At 40.9% G+C, this 21,693-nt stretch overlaps 1 protein-coding gene across 1 annotated transcript in view; it reads right to left on the bottom strand.

Moving 5' to 3' along the window:
- The window catches only part of TRIM2 (tripartite motif containing 2), a 312,448-nt gene that overhangs the window by 50,385 nt on the left and 240,370 nt on the right, over positions 1-21,693 (bottom strand). Inside the window, exons 4-6 of the mRNA XM_006875503.1 lie at positions 13,969-14,120; positions 12,653-12,833; positions 10,586-11,309 (exon numbers count right to left, since the gene is read on the bottom strand). Coding sequence (XP_006875565.1) covers positions 10,586-11,309; positions 12,653-12,833; positions 13,969-14,120 — 1,057 coding nt within the window. The remainder of the gene's footprint in view (positions 1-10,585; positions 11,310-12,652; positions 12,834-13,968; positions 14,121-21,693) is intronic.

Genomic DNA, 21,693 nt, shown 5'->3' with positions numbered 1-21,693 from the left:
CAGCCAAATTATTTAACCATTTGCACCACCCAGGGATTTTGTTGGCGGGGAAAGGGCATACATTAATAAGATTATCTTTCTGTAAAGTCTCTGAGCCCAGGCTAAGTGATTTTACACATCTATTTTATACTACAAGAAAGCATATTGTTCTAGAGTACAAATGGATGTTTCATTCAACACTTCTCATGTTCTCATTAAGGAATGATATATGAATTACATAATTTGAAACAACTCAATAGTAATTTCTTTCACTTCCACCCACACCTTTTAGCTTCCCCTTTATTCAAGTACTTTCTTTAGTAGCTGACAAAACCAGCTCAGGGCGTCTAGTCAGCATACTCTCACTTTACAGGGGAAAACAACCCCTACGATGTTCTCAACTACTCTCCTGAATACATTCAGGATTGCATTCCAGTACAATGTTAGAGTAACACAGGAACTTGCTCACAGTGGGCATATATTATGGTTTCAGGCATGGGAGGTATCCAGTATCTCAATTTTAGGAAACCACTGTAGTCAAAGGACATTTTAGATAAAGAGGAGTCATTGTGCAATGAAAAGGACACTGGGTTCCGACCCCAGGTTTCACTGCTCTGAGCCTTCGTTTTTTCAGCTTAAGGACAGTTATCTGTCAATTCATGAAGAGCAGGCGGTGGCGTGTGTGTGAGGATGGGAGGGCTGGCTGGTAGCATTTTCTGATTTCTTTAGTGTATGGTGTACAAACGCTCCTGCTGTTCGAACACCATTGTAGATATGAACTCGCTGAACAGAGCTAGGTAGGGATGAACTCAACAGCTCTTGTGAGCCAGTCTGACTCCCCTTCAGCCTTCTGCATGGTTGTTCTTTGGTGCTGTCATGTCATTTTCAACTCATGGGAGTGACCCCATGTGTTACAGTGTAGAACTGCCCCATAGGCAGAAATCTTTACAAAAGGAGACCCCCAGATCTTTCTTCTGTGGAGCTACTGGGTGGGTATAGCTTGCCAATCTTTAGCTAAGCATGTTACTGTTCATGCCACCAGGGTTCTTACTCTCCATGGTATACTGTGGTGAGTATATTAGAGAAACTGAGGAGGTGCAGACTTTTTGCAGCAGCTGCTAGACTCAAGCTGGTAGTTTGAACCCACTCAGTGGCTTCATGGAAGAAAGGTGTGGCCAACTGTTTCTGTAAAGATTACAGCCAAGAAAAACCCTATGGGGCAGTTCTATTCTATCACACATGGGGTTGCCATGGGTTAAGGGCGGACTTGATGGCAACTAACAATAAGTATACTATACTGCAGGGATATTAGGAGCTGAAGGTATATTAAGTCTCCTAAGGATTTTCAGTAGGAACACTGGTAGAAATCACACACACACACACCCTCCATGCAGGAAACCGGAGTTTGATCCCTGACCAATGTACCTCATGCACAACTACTCGACCTGTCTGCCACTGGAAATTTGGGTGTCGCTGTGATGCTGAACAGGTTTCAGTGGAGCTTTCAGACTAAGATGGACTAGGATGAAGTCCTGATGATCTACTTCTAGAAACCAGTCAATGAAAATCTTGTGGATCACAATGGTCCAATCCCTACCCAATCATAGGCAGTGTTACCTTCTGTTGTGCATGGGGATTGATAGCAGCTAACAATATGAATTTTAAAGAAGATGACATATGATGATGAAATGTACAATACTTGCCTCAGAGAATACCTACTGCTTTTTCATACTTCTTTCTTCCATTCCCCATCTATTCCTCTTGGAACCACAGTTATCTTTGACACTTCATATAAACTCATGATTTAATGTAACTTCTCATGCTTTTTTCTTCCAAATTCAGCTCTAGCTCTAGCTTTTTGCTGAGCTAAAACCTACATCTTATTGTATACCTCCATCCAGATGATCAAAACTGAAACATACCTATTCTCCCTCTTGCTTTATCTTGATTCTGATGATAATAATAATAATAGCCATAAAAACCAAACCAACACACTCATTGCTGTTGAGTTGATTCTTATTTATGGTGAACCCATGCATTACAGGATACAATGATCCATAGGGTTCACTTGGCTGTAATCTTGACAGAAGCAAATTTCCAGGTCTTTTTTCCCAAGCTACAGCCACTGGGTGGGTTCAAGCCACCAACCTCTAGGTTAATAATCAAGTAAACTGCTGTGCCACCAAGGAACCTAATAACAACAATTGCTGTTGTGTTGTTGTTAGGTGCCATTGAGTAAGTTCCAACTCATAGTAACCCTCTGCACAACAACTAAACACTGCTTGGTTCTGTACCACCCTCACAGCTGTTGTTATACTTGAGCCCATTTCTGCTGCCGCTGTGCCAATTCATCTCATTGGGGGTCTTCTTTATCGGTCACCCTCTACTTGACTAAGAATGATGTCCTTTTCCAGGAAACGGTCCCACTTGACAATATGTCTGAAGTATGAGAGACAGACTCTCGTCATCCTGACTTTTAAGGAGCATTCTGGCTGCACTTCATCCAACACAGATTTGTTTATTCTTTTGGCTGTCTTTTAATATTCTTCTCTAACACTATAATTCATATGACTAATGCATAACAGCAATTGTTGTTGTTGTTGTTGTTAAGTGCTGTCGAGTCGATTCCGAGCCATAGCAACCCTGTATAGGGTTTCCAAGGAGCAGATGGTGAGCTTGAACTACCGAACTTGAAGTTCAAACGACTTTGCAGTGTGACACCTTAGCCAACAGCGCCACATCAGGATAGTTAACATTTATTCATTGATTACTATATAACTGCACTATCATAAGTTTTTATACATATTGATTTCATAAATCCTCACCATAACTATAGGAGAGGTATATGTTAACATTTTCCTGCTTTGCAGGTGAAGAAACTAAGACACAGAGATAGATTAAATAACTTTCCCAAAGTAACACAGCTTATTAAAACAGACTGGGATTCAAACTTAAGCAGATGTGTTTTTGAGGTCTTTATCTGCTATGTTCTTAATTATATTAACTAATATTCCTATACTACAACTATGGATATGTTAACTAATGTTACCTACATTGTTGTTGATTGACGTCCAGTCATTTCTGACTTGTAGCGATCAAGTATATGATTTCCAAGGAGTGGCAGGTGGGTTTGAACCACAGAACTTGTGGTTGACAGTCATGTGCTTATCCTACGGCGTCACACTAGGACTCCATTAGACCTACTTGTTGTTGTTGTTGTTGTTGTTGTTAAGTGCTGTTGAGTCGGTTCCGACCCATAGCGACCCTGTACAGGGTTTCCGAGGGTGTAAATCCTTAAGGGAGTAGAAAGCCTCATCTTTCTCCCGTGAAGCGGCTGGTAGTTTCGAACTGCTGACCTTAAGGTTCGCAGCCAGATTCGTAACCACTACGCTACCAGAGCTCCTTCTTAGACCTACTTAGCCTCTCTAAAATTTACTGAACGCTATTTATTGCCACAACCCTGTGATGTAGGTTGTCATCCCATTTTAGAGGGAACTCAAGGCACCAAAAGGTTAATTAATTTAACAAGATTGCGCAGATAGTAAGTATCAGTGTCAGGGCCAAAATGTGGGGCACTATAGCTTCCTATTCCACAGACTTAACCATCACTCTATTGCCCACATCCCTCTAGCATCTCAAGTCAAACAGCTGTAGGTTCTAATTGGTCACTGCTAAGTCTTGCCTTCTAACTCCTAAGCATCTTAGAAACCTGCCCTTTCTACTTCATTGCATCACTTAATTTTGGTGCTCATAATACCTCTTGTGGACAATTGCAACATCTTTATGATCTCCCTGCTTCCTGGGAGACAGTGCCAATAGATCCTCTATAATGCCCGGAGGCTTGTTGGAAAGTGAATATACCTTATTAAGTCACCCCACCCCATCACTTAGAGCTCTGGTTCTTACACCTGATAAATATCACTGCAGCTTATAGAATGCAGGTTTCTGGCCCCTCCCCAGAGATTCTGACTCAATAAATGCTGTTTGGAATCCAGGAATTTAAATTTTTAGCAGTCACTCGAAGGAATTCCTATGTAAGCGGTTTATAGATTACCTTCTAGAAACACAGGTTTACAAAACTAAGTCCTAGTCCTTATAAAGAAAACATAGCCTGATCTCTGCTTATATCCTCCTTTACACTATGCTCCAGGATAATGGAATCATTTGTAGTTCCTTGAACTACCTGGATTCTCATCTTTCTGTCTTTGTACCTGCTTTCTTTTCATCTAAAAGGTCTTTCCTCTTTCCATCTGACAAAGTTATTAATCCTTCAAAGCCAGCTTAGTCTTAGATCTGCCAGCCTCCTACACCATCTCAACTTGATTCATACTGAAGACACTAAATTAATTTAGCTATACGTCTGTGTACTTCTAAATGGGACCTTTTGGCACAAACGGTAAGCACTTGGCTGTTAACAATGATACCACAGAAGAAAGATCTGGTAATCTGCTTCTGTAAAGAATTTAGCCAAGAAAACCCTATGGGTCAGCTCTACTTTGTCACATGGGGTCACTATGAGTTGAGATCAACTCAACCTAACAACAATAACCATGATGAATCGGTTTTAGCAAAGCTTCCAGACTAAAACAGGTTAGGAAGAAGAGTCTGCTAATCTACTCCAGAAATGCAGCAAATGAAAACTCTATAGCTAAAAATGGCCTGATTCACAGTGAACATGGGGATGGACAGGAGGATCAGGCAGTGTTTTGCTTCATTGTGTACTGGGTCACCATGAGCTGGGAGCCAACTCTATTGCAGCTAACCCAACAACAAGAATCAAAGTGTCTGATAAATACTAGGTGCTCAAATAATCACACCTAAAAGGGGGCTGGATCATTGGTGAGGAAGGTAAAGCTGCAAGTCAAAATTACCACTAAAAATCTTCTATATCACACAGACAATGTAGTACACACGTTTTTTGACTACATAAAATGAGCACATGTACTTGTGGTTGTTGTATAAACTCAAATACATGGAAATTCTACCTCTTGAAGCACAAAAATTAGGACAGCATGAACTCAGCATGTGTGAGACCTGCAGGAATGGAGACAAGCTGAGCAAACAGCAGAACCACAGTTGTCCTTTCATGTATGCAGTTGAATTTGAATGAATTCTACATCACATGGAGCAGGCTTCAACACATGCATAAAGGGACTGTTCAAAATCACAAATGCTCTATTATCATGCAAATATAATTATATGACTCTACAGAGAAGCTTAAGGCGCTCTGGTGGTGTTGTATGATAAGCAATGGACTGCTAACCTCAAGGTCAGCATTTCAAACCCAAAAGCTAACTATTTCTGAGCAAGGTAAGGCTGTCTGCTCCTGTAAAGAAAGATTTATAGCCTTGAAAACCCTATAAAGGGTCACTATGAGTCTGAATCGATTCTATGGCAGTAAATTGGGTTTTTTTAAAACAGAGAAGCTTAAAGTGCTAAGACAAAGGCATACCAGGGTTTTGATTCATCATTTTTCCTGTTCTAGTTAGCATTTGGCTCACCCACATTTTAGAAATTTGGGTCCTTTCCAGTGTCGCTTCATTGGCCATAACTGAACTAGGCTGAACTGGTTCAAAAGTCCTAACTAGGACTCATGCACAAATAAAAATAATCATAGTGGATTATTTGGGGACTCAAAGGAAGATGAGGGCACATGATGTTAGGGAAGCACCAACTAGCGAATAAATACCTAATACGGAAAGTGATTCTACCATCAAATGCATTGGGAAAAAGTGTGATAATGATGATGGTAACTCTGATAGTTAAGGCTGTGTGTCTAACTTGACTGGGCCAGGATTCTCAGTGGCTTGGCAGCTGAGACATAGTAATCCCCCATGTTGTTGTCATTAGGCGCTGTCAAGTCAGTTCTGACTCATAGTGACACCACATACAACACAACAAAACACTGCTGGGTTCTGCGCCATCCTCACAATTGTTATGTTTGAGTCCTTTGTTGCTGCCATTGTGTCAATTCATCCATTTGGAGGGGTCTTCTTCTTTTTTGCTGACCCTCTACTTTACCAAGCAAGACAGCTTTCTCTAGGGATTGGTCCTTCCCGACAACATGTCCAAAGTTCAAGAGACAGAGAGATAACATCTAGCCATTATCACTTTTTAGGAGCAATCCAGTCATACTTCTTCCAAAACAGATTTGTTCAGTCTTCTGGAAGTCTATGGTACTTTCACTATTCTTTACCAGTACCATAATCCTCCCCCATGAGGAGATTTAATATAAAGTTATCAACTCCATGATGAAATCTGCTATGAGCAGCCAATCAACTGAAAGGAAGACTCCTTAGGGGTGTGACCTGTTTCCAATATATTGGACAGTTGGGCAAAGTTTGCTTGCTTTTGTTGGATCTGGATCCTGAATCTGGCTCGTCATCTGACCTCCAGTTCTTTGGACATGAGCCTGCTGCTGATCATAAGATTCAACAACGTGCCCTCTTACCAACTGATTGTGGACTCATTTGCCTCTGCAGCCAGAAGACTGCCGTCTGACCTGCAGATCTTGGGTTCATCAGCCTCTGAAGTCATGTGAGACAAGAGAACTCTTCACCTGACATCTGACCCACAGACTAGGAACTTGCCCACCTCTACAACTGTGTGAGCCATTTCCTTGATATAAACCTCTGTGTGTATATATGCTTTACTGGTTTTGCTTCTCAGAACCAGCCTAAGACAATGCTGATGATGATGACAATGACTATGATAATGTGTAATCTAGTCTTGATATATGTAACATGTACACTTGGTCTTGAATCCATTGTACTTAAATTAAACATGAATTTTGGGTGTTTTCAAGTTGTGTCTTAGATTATAGTTACTATACTTTTCAATTGAAATAGAGAGAGATAAAAGATAGTTCTTGAGGAAAGATAAAACAGGCAAAGACTTCAGGAATGAAGGTATCCAGGAGTGAACGCAGAGGGCTCTAGCACTGATTGGTCTATGCACTGCTGGCCTGTGCCCTCACTTTTCATTCTCTGTACCTTTGCTCACCTAGCATCTTCTCATGGGACATGTCCCCCTAAACATCAATCATGCCCACTCCTCTTCACCTCTCACCCATCCATCCCTTGGCCTGGGATGTCATTCCCTCCTGCCAACTTGGGTAAATCCTACTCAGAGTTCTTGTCCCATTTTTAATTCCATCTCATTTCTATAATATTCCATAACCTAATCCATGATATAGTAAAATTGGGTCATGTATCGATTGCCCCAAATTGTGTAAGCTCTTTAAGGGAGATTATATTTCTTTCATCTCTATCCCCACAACCCAGCATAAAGCCTGGAGGGCACTAGGTGCTCCACAAACATCCTTTTGAGTTATATTATTATAAGTTATAAGAACTACAGGGAGTAGTTCTTCTAGATGGACTCTTGATTAAAACACAAGGTTAGAGAGGAATAGGCCAGTGAGTTTTGCTTTTCTTTTTGGCCCTGCATATCTGAGGTGTGAAACATCTCTACTTCATTAATAAACACAAATGTAGTATATAGAGTGTCAGGCACTGTTCTAAACTCTTCACAAATATTTAAACATATAAACACCTTCCCATCATGTCAATGGATCACTATGGCTGCATTTCCACCTGGGATGGGAGCTAAGAATTTAAAGTCAATATGTTGTTGTTAAGTGCCACGGAGTCACATCTAACTTGTAGCGACCCTCTGTGGGGTTTCTGAGGAGCAGCTGGTAGGATTGTATTGCCGACCTTGCTGTTTAGTAGCCAAATGCTTATCCTATGTGTCACACGAACACCCCCAAAACAGATGCCTCATCCCTCAGGTACAAAGTGCAGGTGGAGATGATGATGACGAATAAAAATAAAGACTAAGGTGTACCTGACCCAAGCCAAGGTATTTTCAATCACCTCATATACATGCAAAACCTGGATTATTAATGAGGAAGACCCATGAAGAATTAATTTATGCATTTGAATTGCGGTGTTGGCAAAGAAAATTGAACACATCAGGGACTTCCAGAAGAACAAACAAATCTGTCTTGGAAGAAGTACAGTAAGAATGGTCCTTAGAAAAGATGATGGTGAGATTTTGTCTCATTTTTTTGGATAGGGTATCAGGAGGTACTAATCCCAGGAGAAGGACATCATGCTTGGTAAAATAAAAGATAAGCAAAAATGAGGAATGTCATTAACAAGATGGACTTCAACAGTGGGCTCAAACACAGCAACACTTGAAAGGCTGACTCAGGACTGGTTACTATGAGTTAGAACTGACTAGCTGGCACCTAACAACCAAGTCCTTACTGTACATTGGCAAGTGCCAGGCACATAAAAAGCAGTCTCTCTCATTTCACTCCTACAGCAACCTTAAGAGCTAGGTAATAATGTATTCCCTTTATTTTACAGTAGAGGAAACTGGATTCAGAATGGGTAAGCTATTTGGCTAGCTGGAAAGAGAATCAGAATTGAGACCCAAACCTGCCTGATTTTAGATCTGCACCTTTCTCTTCTCTGTAAGCTATCTGCAGAAGTAGACTGGAGTCATTTGCCTGGGGTCTGAATAAGAGACTGAGTGCTTAATACACACAACCAATGGAAAGTAACTGGTTACATTTTTTTGAAGAACTGATAGTTGGGATGGTCAAACAGCCTGAATAATATGTGCAATAACAATACCTCTCACTTACTTAGCTCCACCTCTACGCTAGGCATTAAGCTTGGTACTTAAAAGAAATCTGAGAAGCACATAATCATGTATTTTATTTTATGGGCATTGAAACTGAAACTCTGGAAGGCTGAGAAACCTGCCCAAGGCTCAAGTAAGTGGTAGAACCGGAGCAGCCTGGGAGGCTCCCAATTCTGTCCTGCGCTCCAGTCCCTCCACTCTGCTTCAAGGGTGACGGTGGTGGTTGTGTGCTATCGAGTCGGTTTCGACTCATAGTAACCCTGTCTAGGATTTCAGAGGCTGTAAATCTTTATGTGAGTAGAAAGCCTCATCTGTCTTTCACAGTGGGTGGACTTGACCTGCTGACACATAACCCACTATGCACCCAGGTCTCGTACTTCAGGGTAGTAGGGAATAATCATTTACAGCCATATGTACATATGGGCAATGGCATATGCTCACTTCCATGCTCTGAGGCAACAAGTGTCAGACCACTGTCTTTACCAAGATTAGCCTAAATAATTAACATAGAGCTTTTGCCCTAATATGTTCCAAGCTTCCAGAGTTCCCAAGCTGTTCCCCAGAAAAAGAGTTTTAAGCACAGAAACGTCTGGAAATGCTGCCTGCTATCACTCCCTTGCCTTGTAGACTTACACTGGACATCAGCAGATTCTAGAGGTTCTTGAGAAGGTCTACAGCAAAGAACTGCTTCTATCATTGAACCCAAACTAACCCAATCTATCATCTACACACCAGTATTTCAATTTCTATAGTATGCAGCACCTTTATGAGGTACTACATTGTAGAGCTGGAGAAGGAGAAAGAAAAGCAGGCTGGAGCTCCTTTCGGAAACAGTAACTAAGAACAAATTCAGAATTATTTTTCTTAAGAATGTTTCCTGGTTGTTCACTTTCTTTATTTTAAGAAAACAGTTTAAAAACAGAAAACAAAAAAACAGAGATAATAGATCAGACATGGGAATTCCCAAATTCTCTTGACTCATCCTGCACCTTTTTTGCTTCTAGCCCAACCCCATTCCATTCTCCAAGTTACCACAAACAACCAAGCTCCCCTCGTTGGGACTCTGCTCAGCAGCTGGGGTTGACACACACAGCTGGGAGGCTGGAAGAGTTCAAAACTGCAATGCCCCACTGCACACACACCCTGCACAGTGTAGAAGCAGTAACCAAGAGATTTAAGACACTCCTGCCCTTAGTAAAGCTATGGCTCAGGGATTTCAGAAAAACACAGCAAGCTATCTGATGTAACAATCTTTCTGCCTTTGAATTAAGTGGGAACACTCTGAAAACACTCCCAAAGGAAGAAAATGAAGATTGTCAACATGTTCCTTAAAGAGATGCTAGGTACTGTGATTTTTCTGTATGTCCAGTTTTATGCAGCACATGTGATTTATATATAAAAAAAGAAGAAAATAAACTCTTCAAAGGTGACTATATAAATTCACCTAATAAAATACGGCTCCCAACACCTTCAGGTGGTGGTGGTAGTGGTGGTTATGTGCCGTGGGATCAGTTCCGACTCACAGAGACCCAAATAGGGTTTCCAAGACTGTAAATCTTTACAGGAGTAGAAAGCCTCATCTTTCTCCCATGGAACAGCTGGTAGTTTTGAACTGCTGACCCTGAGGTTAGCAGCCCAATGTGTAATCACTACATACCAGAGCTCCTTACCTTCAGATAGAAGTTGCAAACACTTTCTCACACCAAACTTACTGCTCTTCAAGCAATTCCAATAGAACAAAACTACCCACCCATAAGGTTTCCAACATGATGCTCTTTAGGGATGCAGGATGGCACATCTTTCTCTGGAGGATTTTAACTGCCAACCTTTAGAAGGACAGCCCAACCCTTTGACCGCTGCACCACCAGGGTACCTATGACAGTTCCCATTGACCCCACAAGCAAACCAGTGCTTAACTAAGGCATCAGCTACAGTGGTGTCCTCTCCTTACCCACTCGAAAGATCAAATCGTCTTCGATGGGGTTCTCTTTTCGTTTTCCGGTGCTGTACATGCTGGCGGGCCTTTTCACTGCCTTTTGCTTGACATGACCGCTCCCCGGGGACTTCACACGCCTCTTCACTCCTTCGGTGGTGGGAGACACATCAGCTGAGCGGATCACTTTGAGTTTAAAGGGGCTGCCTCGGATGTGTTGGTCATAGAGTCTCAGTGAGAGGGTGAAGTCCCCTTCCTTCTGGACGGTATACAAAAATTCATAGGTGCCGTTCTTGTTGTCCAGGATCTCCCCGTCTGCCACGCTGCCGTCGGGGGTGCTCAGCTCCGCGGTGATGTAGGCGTTGCCGGTCTTGCACAGCTCCCCGTCTTTGTCCTTGGTTGTTATGGTGACAGACATGGGCTGCCCAATGATGGTCTGCCGCAGCCCCTCACCCGTGGCCACCGTCTCAGAGGCAACGGCATTGGTGGTCAAAATGGTCCCCAGGTTGTGAATGGACTTCTTCAACCCTTCCGTTTCCACAATGAAGTCCAGCTGATCGTTTTCCCGAGGATGTAATGGGAAATCCTGGTCAGCGAGTTCGTTCAGCTTCTCGCTCATCTGCTTCTTGACCAGCAGCACCTCCGTCTCGGTGCCATGGTTGAGGGCCTGCGCTGTGAAGTTGCTGCAGCTCTTAATGCTCTCCTGGCCCTGGAGCAGGGTATCCAGCTGCGACTGAAGGACCTGCCGGAAAAACCGGATGGCTGGTGAGTGCGTCCGGGTGTGGTGCCAGGCTCCACAGCTTGCTACTCCGGACACCAGATGAGCCTATTAAATACCGGAGCGGGGAATGTTCTAGACCTGCCCACTGGGGTGGTACTATGCCAGTGGTATTTACTTTAACCCAGTAAACACAGTTCTAACAGGAAACCCTACATTGCATTCCCAGTATTTTCTTTTTCCCTTCCACCACACCCGGCCTCTCCTACACACATATTTCTTAGGTCATGTGTTTTTGATAGGGACAAGTACAAATATCACGACCAAGAGAGTAGGAAACAAATTGATATGCTTGACATTTAAAATATGCAGTGCTCAGTATCTTTATGTCCAGACTTCCCTCTAAAGCCTACCACCCAAAAGAACAGATACCCAAAAATAAAAACTCTCTACACTTGACTATCAGAAGCTTTCATCCCTGGTTTTGAGATCAGACTGCAGAGTTAAACAAGGCTGCAGTCAGGGTTCGCTTTGAAGTTGACTAACTGGTTGGTGTGGGTATGAGAAAGCAATTAAGACAGTATTAAACATTATAATTAAGGCAGGGAAACAACCCAGTTTAACCCTAAATCCTGAAATCATTACTCTATATTCAACCTCATCGTTTGTCAAAATTTATAATCATTATAAACTGGAGTTCTAGTGTGGTGTTGGAAGATAGTCACTAGACTGCGATCCACAAGGTTGGTAATTCAAACCCACCAGCCACTCCTTGGAAACCCTTTACAGGGTCGCTATGAGTCAGAACCAACTCTACAGCACTTATCAACAACAGCAAAACATTACAAATTGGGAATCCTGTTATGGTTCTGCAGGATAAAAACTGAACTGCTAACTTAAGGTTGGCAGTTCAGACCCACAAGCCACTCCTCCAAAACCCTGTACAGGGTCACTATGAATTGGAACCAACTAGACAGCACTTAACAACAATATTATAAATTGGTTCTTAAGGTTTCAGAACCATTGAACTTTGCTGACAACAGGAAGGAAAAACATAGTTGGTTATATAATTGTGACACTTCAGGACCCGGTTGAATGTTCTCTGTTGTTATCGTTGTTGTTGTTGTTAAGTGCTGTTGAGTCGGTTCCGACCCATAGCGACCCTGTACAGGTTTTCCGAAGGTGTAAATCTTTACGGGAGTAGAAAGCCTCATCTTTCTCCCGCAGTGACCCTGTACAAGGTTTCCTTGTGGCCCAGTGCTTTATCCTACAGCACCTCACCAGGAACCCAGTAATTCAGTGCTGTAAAGTGTCACTGATATCACCGATCTTTTACAGAATATCTGTAAGAATGAGTAGAGTCTTACTTTGTGTTTGAGGCCATAGTTGACCTCTAGTTCCATAAGCAGCACACTCTTGCGCACGTTTAATGTCTTCTGGAGCTCATCAAAAGTAGAATGAATATCATCCACAATGCTGGCCTTTTGGTTAGTTAGCTGATGAATGATTTCTGAGATGAACTGAAGAGCTGAATCTATTTCTGGGAGTCTGGGGGATAGTTAAGATCATTAAACATCAAGGCTAACGTATTTAAAGATCTGTCTAAACACTATGTACTGTCAAAAATATTTACCATGCCTTTCATCATTAAAAAACTTAATAACTGAACAGAATAAATATGGCATAATTACTGCCTTTGAAAGAAGAAACTTTATAAGTCCACATCTATTTCAACCAACCTTCTATCTATTTGAAATAATTGACGGTACAAAGCCTTGATGTGCTTTTCATCACACTCTAAATCAAGGTTTCCTTAAGCTTGGGCACTATTGACATTTTGGGCAATTAGTTGGGTGGGGTGGGTGGGCTTACTGTGCACTGTCGAATGTTTAATACACACACCCCACACACAGTTGTGACAAACAAAAATGTCTCCAGACATGGCCAAATGTCACTTGAGGAACAAAATCTCCCAAGGTTGAAGCAACTGTTCTAAATATATAACTGTCTTTTTTCCCCAACCACATGAAAAACTTACCCAAACTGAGAGTATCCTGGGAACTTCTCTCAAGTTTCAAAGTTCTTTTATTTAGTATAGAAATAACCATACTTCTCTTACTATAACTATCAGTGAAGAGATTTACTGGTTCTGCTTTTCAGTTTGTAAATATTTCCTCTTTGATCTTTTACATGCACCACACTGTGATGCTCTTCTCTCACTATCAGGCCAAAGAAAGAGCCTGGCTGGAAGCAAGAGAATATGGGGGGAATTGAGCAAAGTTCCATTTTCCCTGGCTCTCAGGGAACTAATCAAAGCTCATGTAAAATGCCTGTCAGTATATCAAGAACAGTAGCTAAGAAAGGCTTCTCAGAGAATTTTATTTTGGGCATAAACTTCAGAGCTCTCATGACAGCATTTTCCTTGGATGTATTTTATTCCTTTAAACAAAATAAGGTACTAAAACAAAAATGACACCACTCATTATACAAGGAAATAGGGGACAAGCTTCATAACTCACTAATTTATGACCACAGACCCATGACCAATGCAGAATCTATTTGTGGCACAGCAAATGATCTCTTGAAAGGTAACATGAACCTACTAACCCACTGGGACAAGAAACCAGGACAGGTGGCCAACTGGGAACCCAGGGGAGGAAAGCCTAGCTGAAATGTGCCCCACCTTTTGTTGACAGCATCCAGCTGGACCTGGAGCGAGGCCTTGTGCTGCTCCACCACATCCTTGAGCGGGACTGTGGGGTGTTCTGCATGCTCCCCCTCAGTGCACTCACGACACATTGCGGTCTCACAAGACTGGCAATAAAATTCCATCACCTATAGGTAACAAGAAAACATCCAAGTTTGGTGCCATTGATTTACCACTTAATTGCATCATTTGTTTTGATTCTCATGGCCACTCCATGATGTTAGCATTATCATACCCATTTCTACCAGAGTAAATGAAGGATAAATTGTGAACAGCATATGATATTTATGTGAGGGTCTCAACAGGTGTCTGACAACAGAGCTGCCACCATAGCCAACTCTTCTGTGGCTACTCCTCTTTAGCAGAACAACATAGGGCAGTGATTTCAACATTTTGGAAATCATTTAAAACCCTAAAGTGTTTTGTTTATGGGGGTTATAGCTATAGAAATTTGTTGTTGCTGTTAGGTGCTATTGAGTTCGTTCCGACTCATAGTAACCCTATGCACAACAGAAGGAAACACTGTCTGGTCCTGTGCCATCTTCACAATTGCCGTTTGCTTGAGCCCATTGCTGTTGCCACTGTGCCAACCCATATCATTGGGAGTCTTCCCTTTTTCATTGACCTTCCACTTTACCATGCATGATACACTTCTCCAGGGACCACTCCCTCCTGATAGCATGTCTGAAGTATGAGAGACGAAGTCTCGCCATCTTGGCTTCTAAGGAGCATTCTGGCGATTTGCTTGATCTCCTGATAGTCCATAGTACTTTTAATATTCTTCCCTAACACTGTATGATAGAAATGTATCATATTAAAATTAAATCTGAGAAACATTTAAAAAATATTTATCAATGTATTTTAAATAATAACAAATCTATTATACACATTAACATAAATCATGAGGATAAGTCAAAAAGTATTGCTATAAAATCATAGTAGCTTTATTAAACAAAAAATATCAGAATGGAAAGCCTGTATTAAACAAAAATATCAGAATTCTCTATCTAGGCTTTTCCATTACTGAAGGTGGTGTTTCCATCTCTCTAGCCCTTTCTCAAAGAATTCTGTGCTCTTCAGTTTACACCACATCAAAACAGCAGTTTTGACATCCTTGAGGGACTCCAAGTATTTTCCTTTGAAATGTTCTTTGAGTTTGGGAAACAAAAAAGAAATCTGGAGAGGCAAGCTCAAGGCCATAGAGTGGATGAGGTAAGCTTTCACAAGACAGCTCTCATAGGATGACCCTGGCTACTCTCAAAGAATGAACAGATTGTTTTTTGTGATAGGAAAATAAATTCCTCAGTACAACTTTCCTGGCTTTTTTTCTTATCAATGCAGTTTTTTATTTTCATAAAACTTCTTCATAATAAGCCCCTGTGATTGCTTCATGTCCTTCAAGAAAATCTATCAAGATTGCCCCCTGGGAATCCCAAGAAATAGTTGTCATAACTTTCTAAGATGAGCTCTCTGCCTTAAATTTAACTGGATGAGCAGATCCCCTCGGAAGTCACTCTCTTGATTGGAACTTTTATTTTGAAGGCACACTAACAAAGCTAAGATAAGTATATTACTGAGGGAACTTGTCTATATCCATCATTGATCACAGAGACATGTTTAAACATGTTTTATTTAAAATAAACCCATGGGGAAAAAAAAATAATAAACCCATGCATGTATGAATTGGAAACTTTTTTAACTTCTCGTTGTATATTTGATAAGGGTTTAATATCCTGAATTCTATAATCCAACAACAACAAAAAGTTCAATGATCAATTTTTAAATGGGTAAAAGACTTAAAGAGGCAGCTCTCCAAAGAAGATATACAAATGACCAATAAACCCATAAAAAGAAGCTCAACATCATTCATTAGTTATTTGAGAAATGAAAATCAAAACCATGATGCGGTACCATTTCATACCCACTTTGTTGTTGTTAAGTGCTGTTGAGTTGGTTCTGACTCACAGCGACTCTGTATAGGGTTTCCAAGGAGCAGCTGGTGAGTTTGAAACACCAATCTTGCAGTTCAAACTGACTTGAGGTCAAGTGTTTATCCTATGGTTCTACACTAAGACCCCAAAAACCATAGTTAGATACTACAAAAGTAGGTGGCAATGTCTTAACCATGTATGTGTTGTAAGGCCCAAGGGCCTCTTCCATCCTATCAAGGGGAGTGCTAACCTTCTCTCCTTTCATACACACTCATACCCATTATAACGGCTATAATAAAATTAAAAACAAATAATACTAATAATGGAAAATAACAAGTATAGGTGAGGATGTAGAAAACTGGAGTCCTTATTCATTGCTGGTGGGAATGCAAAATTGTACAGCCTCTTATGGAAAAGTTTGGTGGTTCCTCAAATAGTTAAACATAGAGTTATGTTGTTAGTTTCCGTTGAGTGGGTTCTGACTCATAGTGATTCTATATATGTTGTTGTTGTTGTTGTTAAGTGCCTTCGAGTCGATTCCGACCCATAGCGACCCTGTACAGGGTTTCCGAGGGTGTAAATCTTTACGGGAGTAGAAAGCCTCATCTTTTGCGTCACCTCCACAATTATTGTTAGATTTGAGCCTATTGCTGATGACCTCTGTCAGTCCAAGCTCATGAAGGTCTTCCTCTTTTTAACTTTTTAAAACTTTATCAAGCATGATGTCCTTCTCTGGGGACTAATCACTCTTGATAACATGTCCAAAGTATATGAGACAAAGTCTCATCATCCTTGCTTCTAAGAAACATTCTGGCTGTACTTCTTCTAAGACAATTTATTCATTCTCTAGCAGTCCGTGGTATATGCAATATTCAACATTGAATTATGCCAACACCATAATTCAAATGCATCAAGTTTTCTTCAGTCTTTCTTACTCATTGTCCAGCTTTCACATGCATATGAGGTGATTGAAAATAATATGGCTTGGCTTAGGCACACCTTAGTCTTCAAAGTGACATTTTTGCTCTTTAACACTTTAAAGAGGTTATCTATACGATAACCTCTTTATTAGGGTTACTTCTACTTTGGGGAATAATTCCACTTCTAGGACTATATCCAAGAGAAGTGAAAACATATGTCCACATGAAAACTTGTACCTGATTGTCCACTGCAGTATTATTCATAATAACCCAAAGTAGAAATAACCTAATTCTGTTACCATCTAATATCCATACAATGAAATCATATTCTACAATAAAAAGAAGGAAATGCCAATACATGGATGAACCTTGAAAACATTATGCTAAATGAAAGAAGCCAGACACAAAAGGTCTGTATTATATGATTTCATTTATATTAAGTGTCCAGAATAGGTCAATCCATAGAGACAAAAAGCAGATTAGTTGTTGGATGCTGGGGGATGGTGGGAATGAATGTGGGATTTCTTTTTTGGAGTGATGAAAATGTTCTGGAGTTTGACAATTAAGAGAGTTGTACATTATGAAAGTACTAAAAGTGCCTGAATTGTATACTTCAAATTATTTAAACAGGAACTTTTACCTCAATTTGAAAAGAAAAAAAAAGAGAGAGCTGCATTTCTGAAGAGCCAAGAGCAGACCTGAGTTACTGTCCCTGGGTCAACATTCTAAATATATCATCTTGAGGTGCAGTCACTGAAATCATTATAAAGTGCCAAAAACTAGTCATTCTCCAATGCTTGTGCTTGAGTGCTGACAGCTTTGGTTCCGGTGGAGATCTAATTGTGGGAAGTGTACATCTCAGCTGAGCTCATCCATCTTGACTGAAATGATGTGCTGCTCCCACGGGAGAGTGGGCCAAAGCCCTGGATGAACTTGTTGACAGGGAGTCACGATTTGTGTCCCTCAGAAGAGGCAGAAGGCAGGACCATCCATATTATTAAAGTGTTGAACAGGACAGTCAGGCCTCTGCAGCCAACTGTGAGGCTTTTGCAAAGGCACTGACAGTGATGTGGGTCGGGGAGGCAGGGACGTCTCAGGGGCAGCACATGCTTAATGAGAACCTTTCCTTTGTACCTGTCTTTAACATCATCCTTAGGCATCTAAGTAAGCAATAACAGGACTTAATGTCACTGTGTTCCCAGGACTGTGGGGTTTGTGCTCAAATGTCTACTTTAAGTGCAAAGCAACTCTTAGATCACTGACCGTTATTCCACTTTTTCTTTTGTATTCGGACAATAGAGCCATGGCAGTTAAATTAAAAGACAGACACCGTCACAGCACTTAAAGCAGATGACAGGGTTTCATCCACATGTGCTAATCAGCACCAGGCAGTTAGGACGGCAGGCATCCTGCTTTACTGTTAATTACCCAATTTTATGAACCTTCAGACGCTTGAATTGTTTTTAAAGATTTACCAGTAGCAATTAACTGCAGCAATTGATCTTTAATATTGCACACATTTGGCTTGAATATGCAATGAGAATTCCTGTTTCAAAGCAGCAGCAGTGAGCTTCTGCAATCTGTGATGAAACAATAGAATGATTCAAGCCCCTTGCTGCTAATTTTCCAAGGCCTCCTTTCTGGTTTATAAATTTTACGATTCCAAAGAGTCATAATGATCCAACATAGAGAAACTGTTCAAAACAGACTCTGAATAGCTCCATTCCCCTCAAAGATATTCAAATTCTTTGACAGATTTAAATTTGAATGTGATTTTATGAGATGAGTCTGATAGAAGGATAAGGAACATTAAAAAAAAGAAAAGAAAAAGGATTCTTTCGTTTTACTAGAATTAGTAACCTACAGTGGTGGATCTTTGTTGTTGACCCACCACATTTGTAATTCTATTTGTCCTGTAAGCAATGACAACAGATTTCTCTCTCTAAATATTCGCTAAGATTGATGTTGGTGTTAGGTACCCTTGAGTGTGGTTCTGACTCATAGCGACCCCGTACACAACAGAATGAACACTGCCCGGTCCTGCACCCTCCTCACAGTTGTTGTTACACCTGATCCTGTTGCTGCGGCCACTGGTAGTGCTATTTAAAAAATTCATGTAATTTTAGAGAGCCTACCTCTACCTCACTTGGTAGCACCCCTGGATTAGACACCGGAAGCTATCCTAATGCCCCGCCTCACCAATCCATCCAGCCAATCAACTCATAAAAAAACATTGCCATAGAGTCAGTTCCAACTCATAGTGACCCGGTATACGGTTTTTGAGGCTATAAATCTATACAAGAGCAGAAAGCCTTATCTTTTACCATCAGAGGGGCTGGTGGGTTTGAACTGTCAATCTTGTGGTTAGCAGTCCAATGTTTATCCTGCAGTGCCCCCAGAACTCTATAAATGGTCCTTATAGCCTGGTCTCCAGTCACGCTCTCGTGCCCACTCTTTCAGATCAGGCTCCCAACTGGCTTCCCTGCCTCAGGCTCATCCTGGTCTAATCTAACTCCCTTCACATGAATGAATCTCTGGGTGATACAGATGCTTAACATGGTAAGCTGCTAACCAAAAGACTGGAGGTTCTAGTTCACCCAAGGACAACTCAAAAGAAAGGCCTGGAGAGCTACCTTTTTTTGAAAAATTAGTCACTGACAACCCTATAAACTCTGACACACAGTAGGTCTCGGTACTTAGCAAATATAAATCTTACCTGGGCATTACAGTGCTTAGCATCCTTTACTAACTCCCTGTGACAACAGACTCCAGTTCTTTAAAATGATATTCAGTGCCATCTGAGATCTGACTCTTTCCCTCTCTACTCACTCACTCACCACCTGCTGGTTCCTGGGAACTATAAAGAGGAGACTGTCAATCTCTTCACTCTCTCTCTCCTCTCTTTGTTCACTTTGTCCATTCTATGTAGAATGCCCACCTTCTTTCTACAGCATACACTGTGGTCCCACTAACTAAAAAAAAAAACAAAGTCCTATTCAAACACACAATGTATTATTCACATGTGTTTGAATAAATATCATTTGTTTCAGAAAACATCATTTTTAATAGCTACCCATGAATCTGTTATTTAATCATTTCCCTAATATTGTACATTTGGAGTCTTGGTATGGTGCTGCAGGATAAAACACCGGAGCTAAGTTGATTTGAACTGCAAGATCAGTGGCTCAAATCCACCAGCCACACCTTGGAAACACTATACAGAGAACCAACTCACCAGCACTTAACAACAACAATATTGTACATTTAGATTGTTTCTAATTTTTTGTTATAATATCAATTGCAATTAATATTCTTATATGAAATCTTTGTTATCATGTCTAGTTATTTTCTTAGATATATTCCTATTTGTAAGGTGCCCAGGTAGGGCAGTAGGATAGATTTTAGACTGCTAACTGTAAGGTCAGCAGTTCAAACCCACCAGCTGTTCCATAAGAATAAAAAGGAGGTTGTGTGCTCTGTAAAGATTTACAGTTGCTGTGACTCGGAATTTAGGTTTCGTTTCTTTTTTTTTTTTTTTTTTTAATTCCTAGTAGTGGAATTACTGGATTAAAAGATAATAACTTAAAGTTCTCATTTCTGAATAGCAATCTGTCCTCCCATGGTTGTTGTTGTTATTGTTGTTAGGTGCCTTCAAATTGGACTGACTCATAGTGACCCTGTGCACAACAGAACAAAACACTGCCCGATCCTGAGCTAGCCTCACAATTGTTGCCACACTTGAGCCCATTGATGCTGCCACTTTGCCAATCCATTTCGCTGGGGGTCTTCCTCTTTTGCTCTGACCCACCATCTTACCAAACATGATATTCTTCTCCAGTGACTGGTCCCTCCTGACAATATGTCTGAATTATGAGAGACGAAGTCTGGCCATCCTAGCCTCCAAGGAGCACTCTGGCTACACTTCTTCCAACACAGATCTGTTTATTCTTTTGGCAGCCCATGGTACTTTTAATATTGTCCTCTAACACCATAACTAAATGCATCAATTCTTCTATGATCTTTCTTATTCACTGTCCAACTTTCGCATGAATATGAGGTTGCTGAAAATACCATGGCTTGGGTCAGGCACACCTTTGTCCTCAAGCTGGCATCTTTGCTCTTCAACACTTTAAAAAAAAGGTCTTGTACAGCTGATTTGCCTAATGCAATATGTTGATTTCTTGACTGCTGCTTCCATGAGTATTGATGGCTGCTGATTCAAGAAAAATGCAGTCTTTGACAACTTCTATCTTTTCTCCATTGATCAGAATGTAGTTTATTGGTCCAGTGGTGAGGATTTTTGTTTTCTTTACATTGAGATACAATCCATACCAAAGGCTGTGGTCTTTGATCTTCATCAGTAAATATTTTAAGTCCTCTTCACTTTCAGCAAGCAAGGATGTATCACCTGCATATCACAGATTATTATGAGTCTTCCTCCAAACCGGATGCCACGTTTTTCTTCATATAAGCCAGCTTCCTGGATTATTTGCTCAGCATACAGGTTGAATAATTATGGTCGCACACCTTGCCTAATTTTAAACCATTCAGTGTTCCTGTGTTCTGTTCGAACAACTGCCTCTTGGTCTATGTACAGGTTCCTCATAAGCATTATTAAGTGTTCCGGAATACTCATACTTTGTAATGTTGTCTATAACTTGTCATGATTCACACACTCTAAGACCTTTGAGTAGTCAATAAAACACAAGTAAACATCTCTCTCATATTCAGCCAAGATCCATCTGACGTCAGCAATGATATCCCTCGTTCTATGTCCTCTTCTGAATCCAGCTTGAACCTCTGGAAGTTCTCTGTCAGTGTATAGTTGCAGCTGTTTTTGTATTACCTTT

This window comes from Chrysochloris asiatica, unplaced genomic scaffold (genome assembly GCF_000296735.1).
Source record: "Chrysochloris asiatica unplaced genomic scaffold, ChrAsi1.0 scaffold00329, whole genome shotgun sequence".
Lineage (NCBI taxonomy): Eukaryota > Metazoa > Chordata > Mammalia > Afrosoricida > Chrysochloridae > Chrysochloris > Chrysochloris asiatica.
The sequence above is the reverse complement of the archived record's forward strand: the minus strand, read 5'-3'. Positions and strand labels throughout refer to the sequence as shown.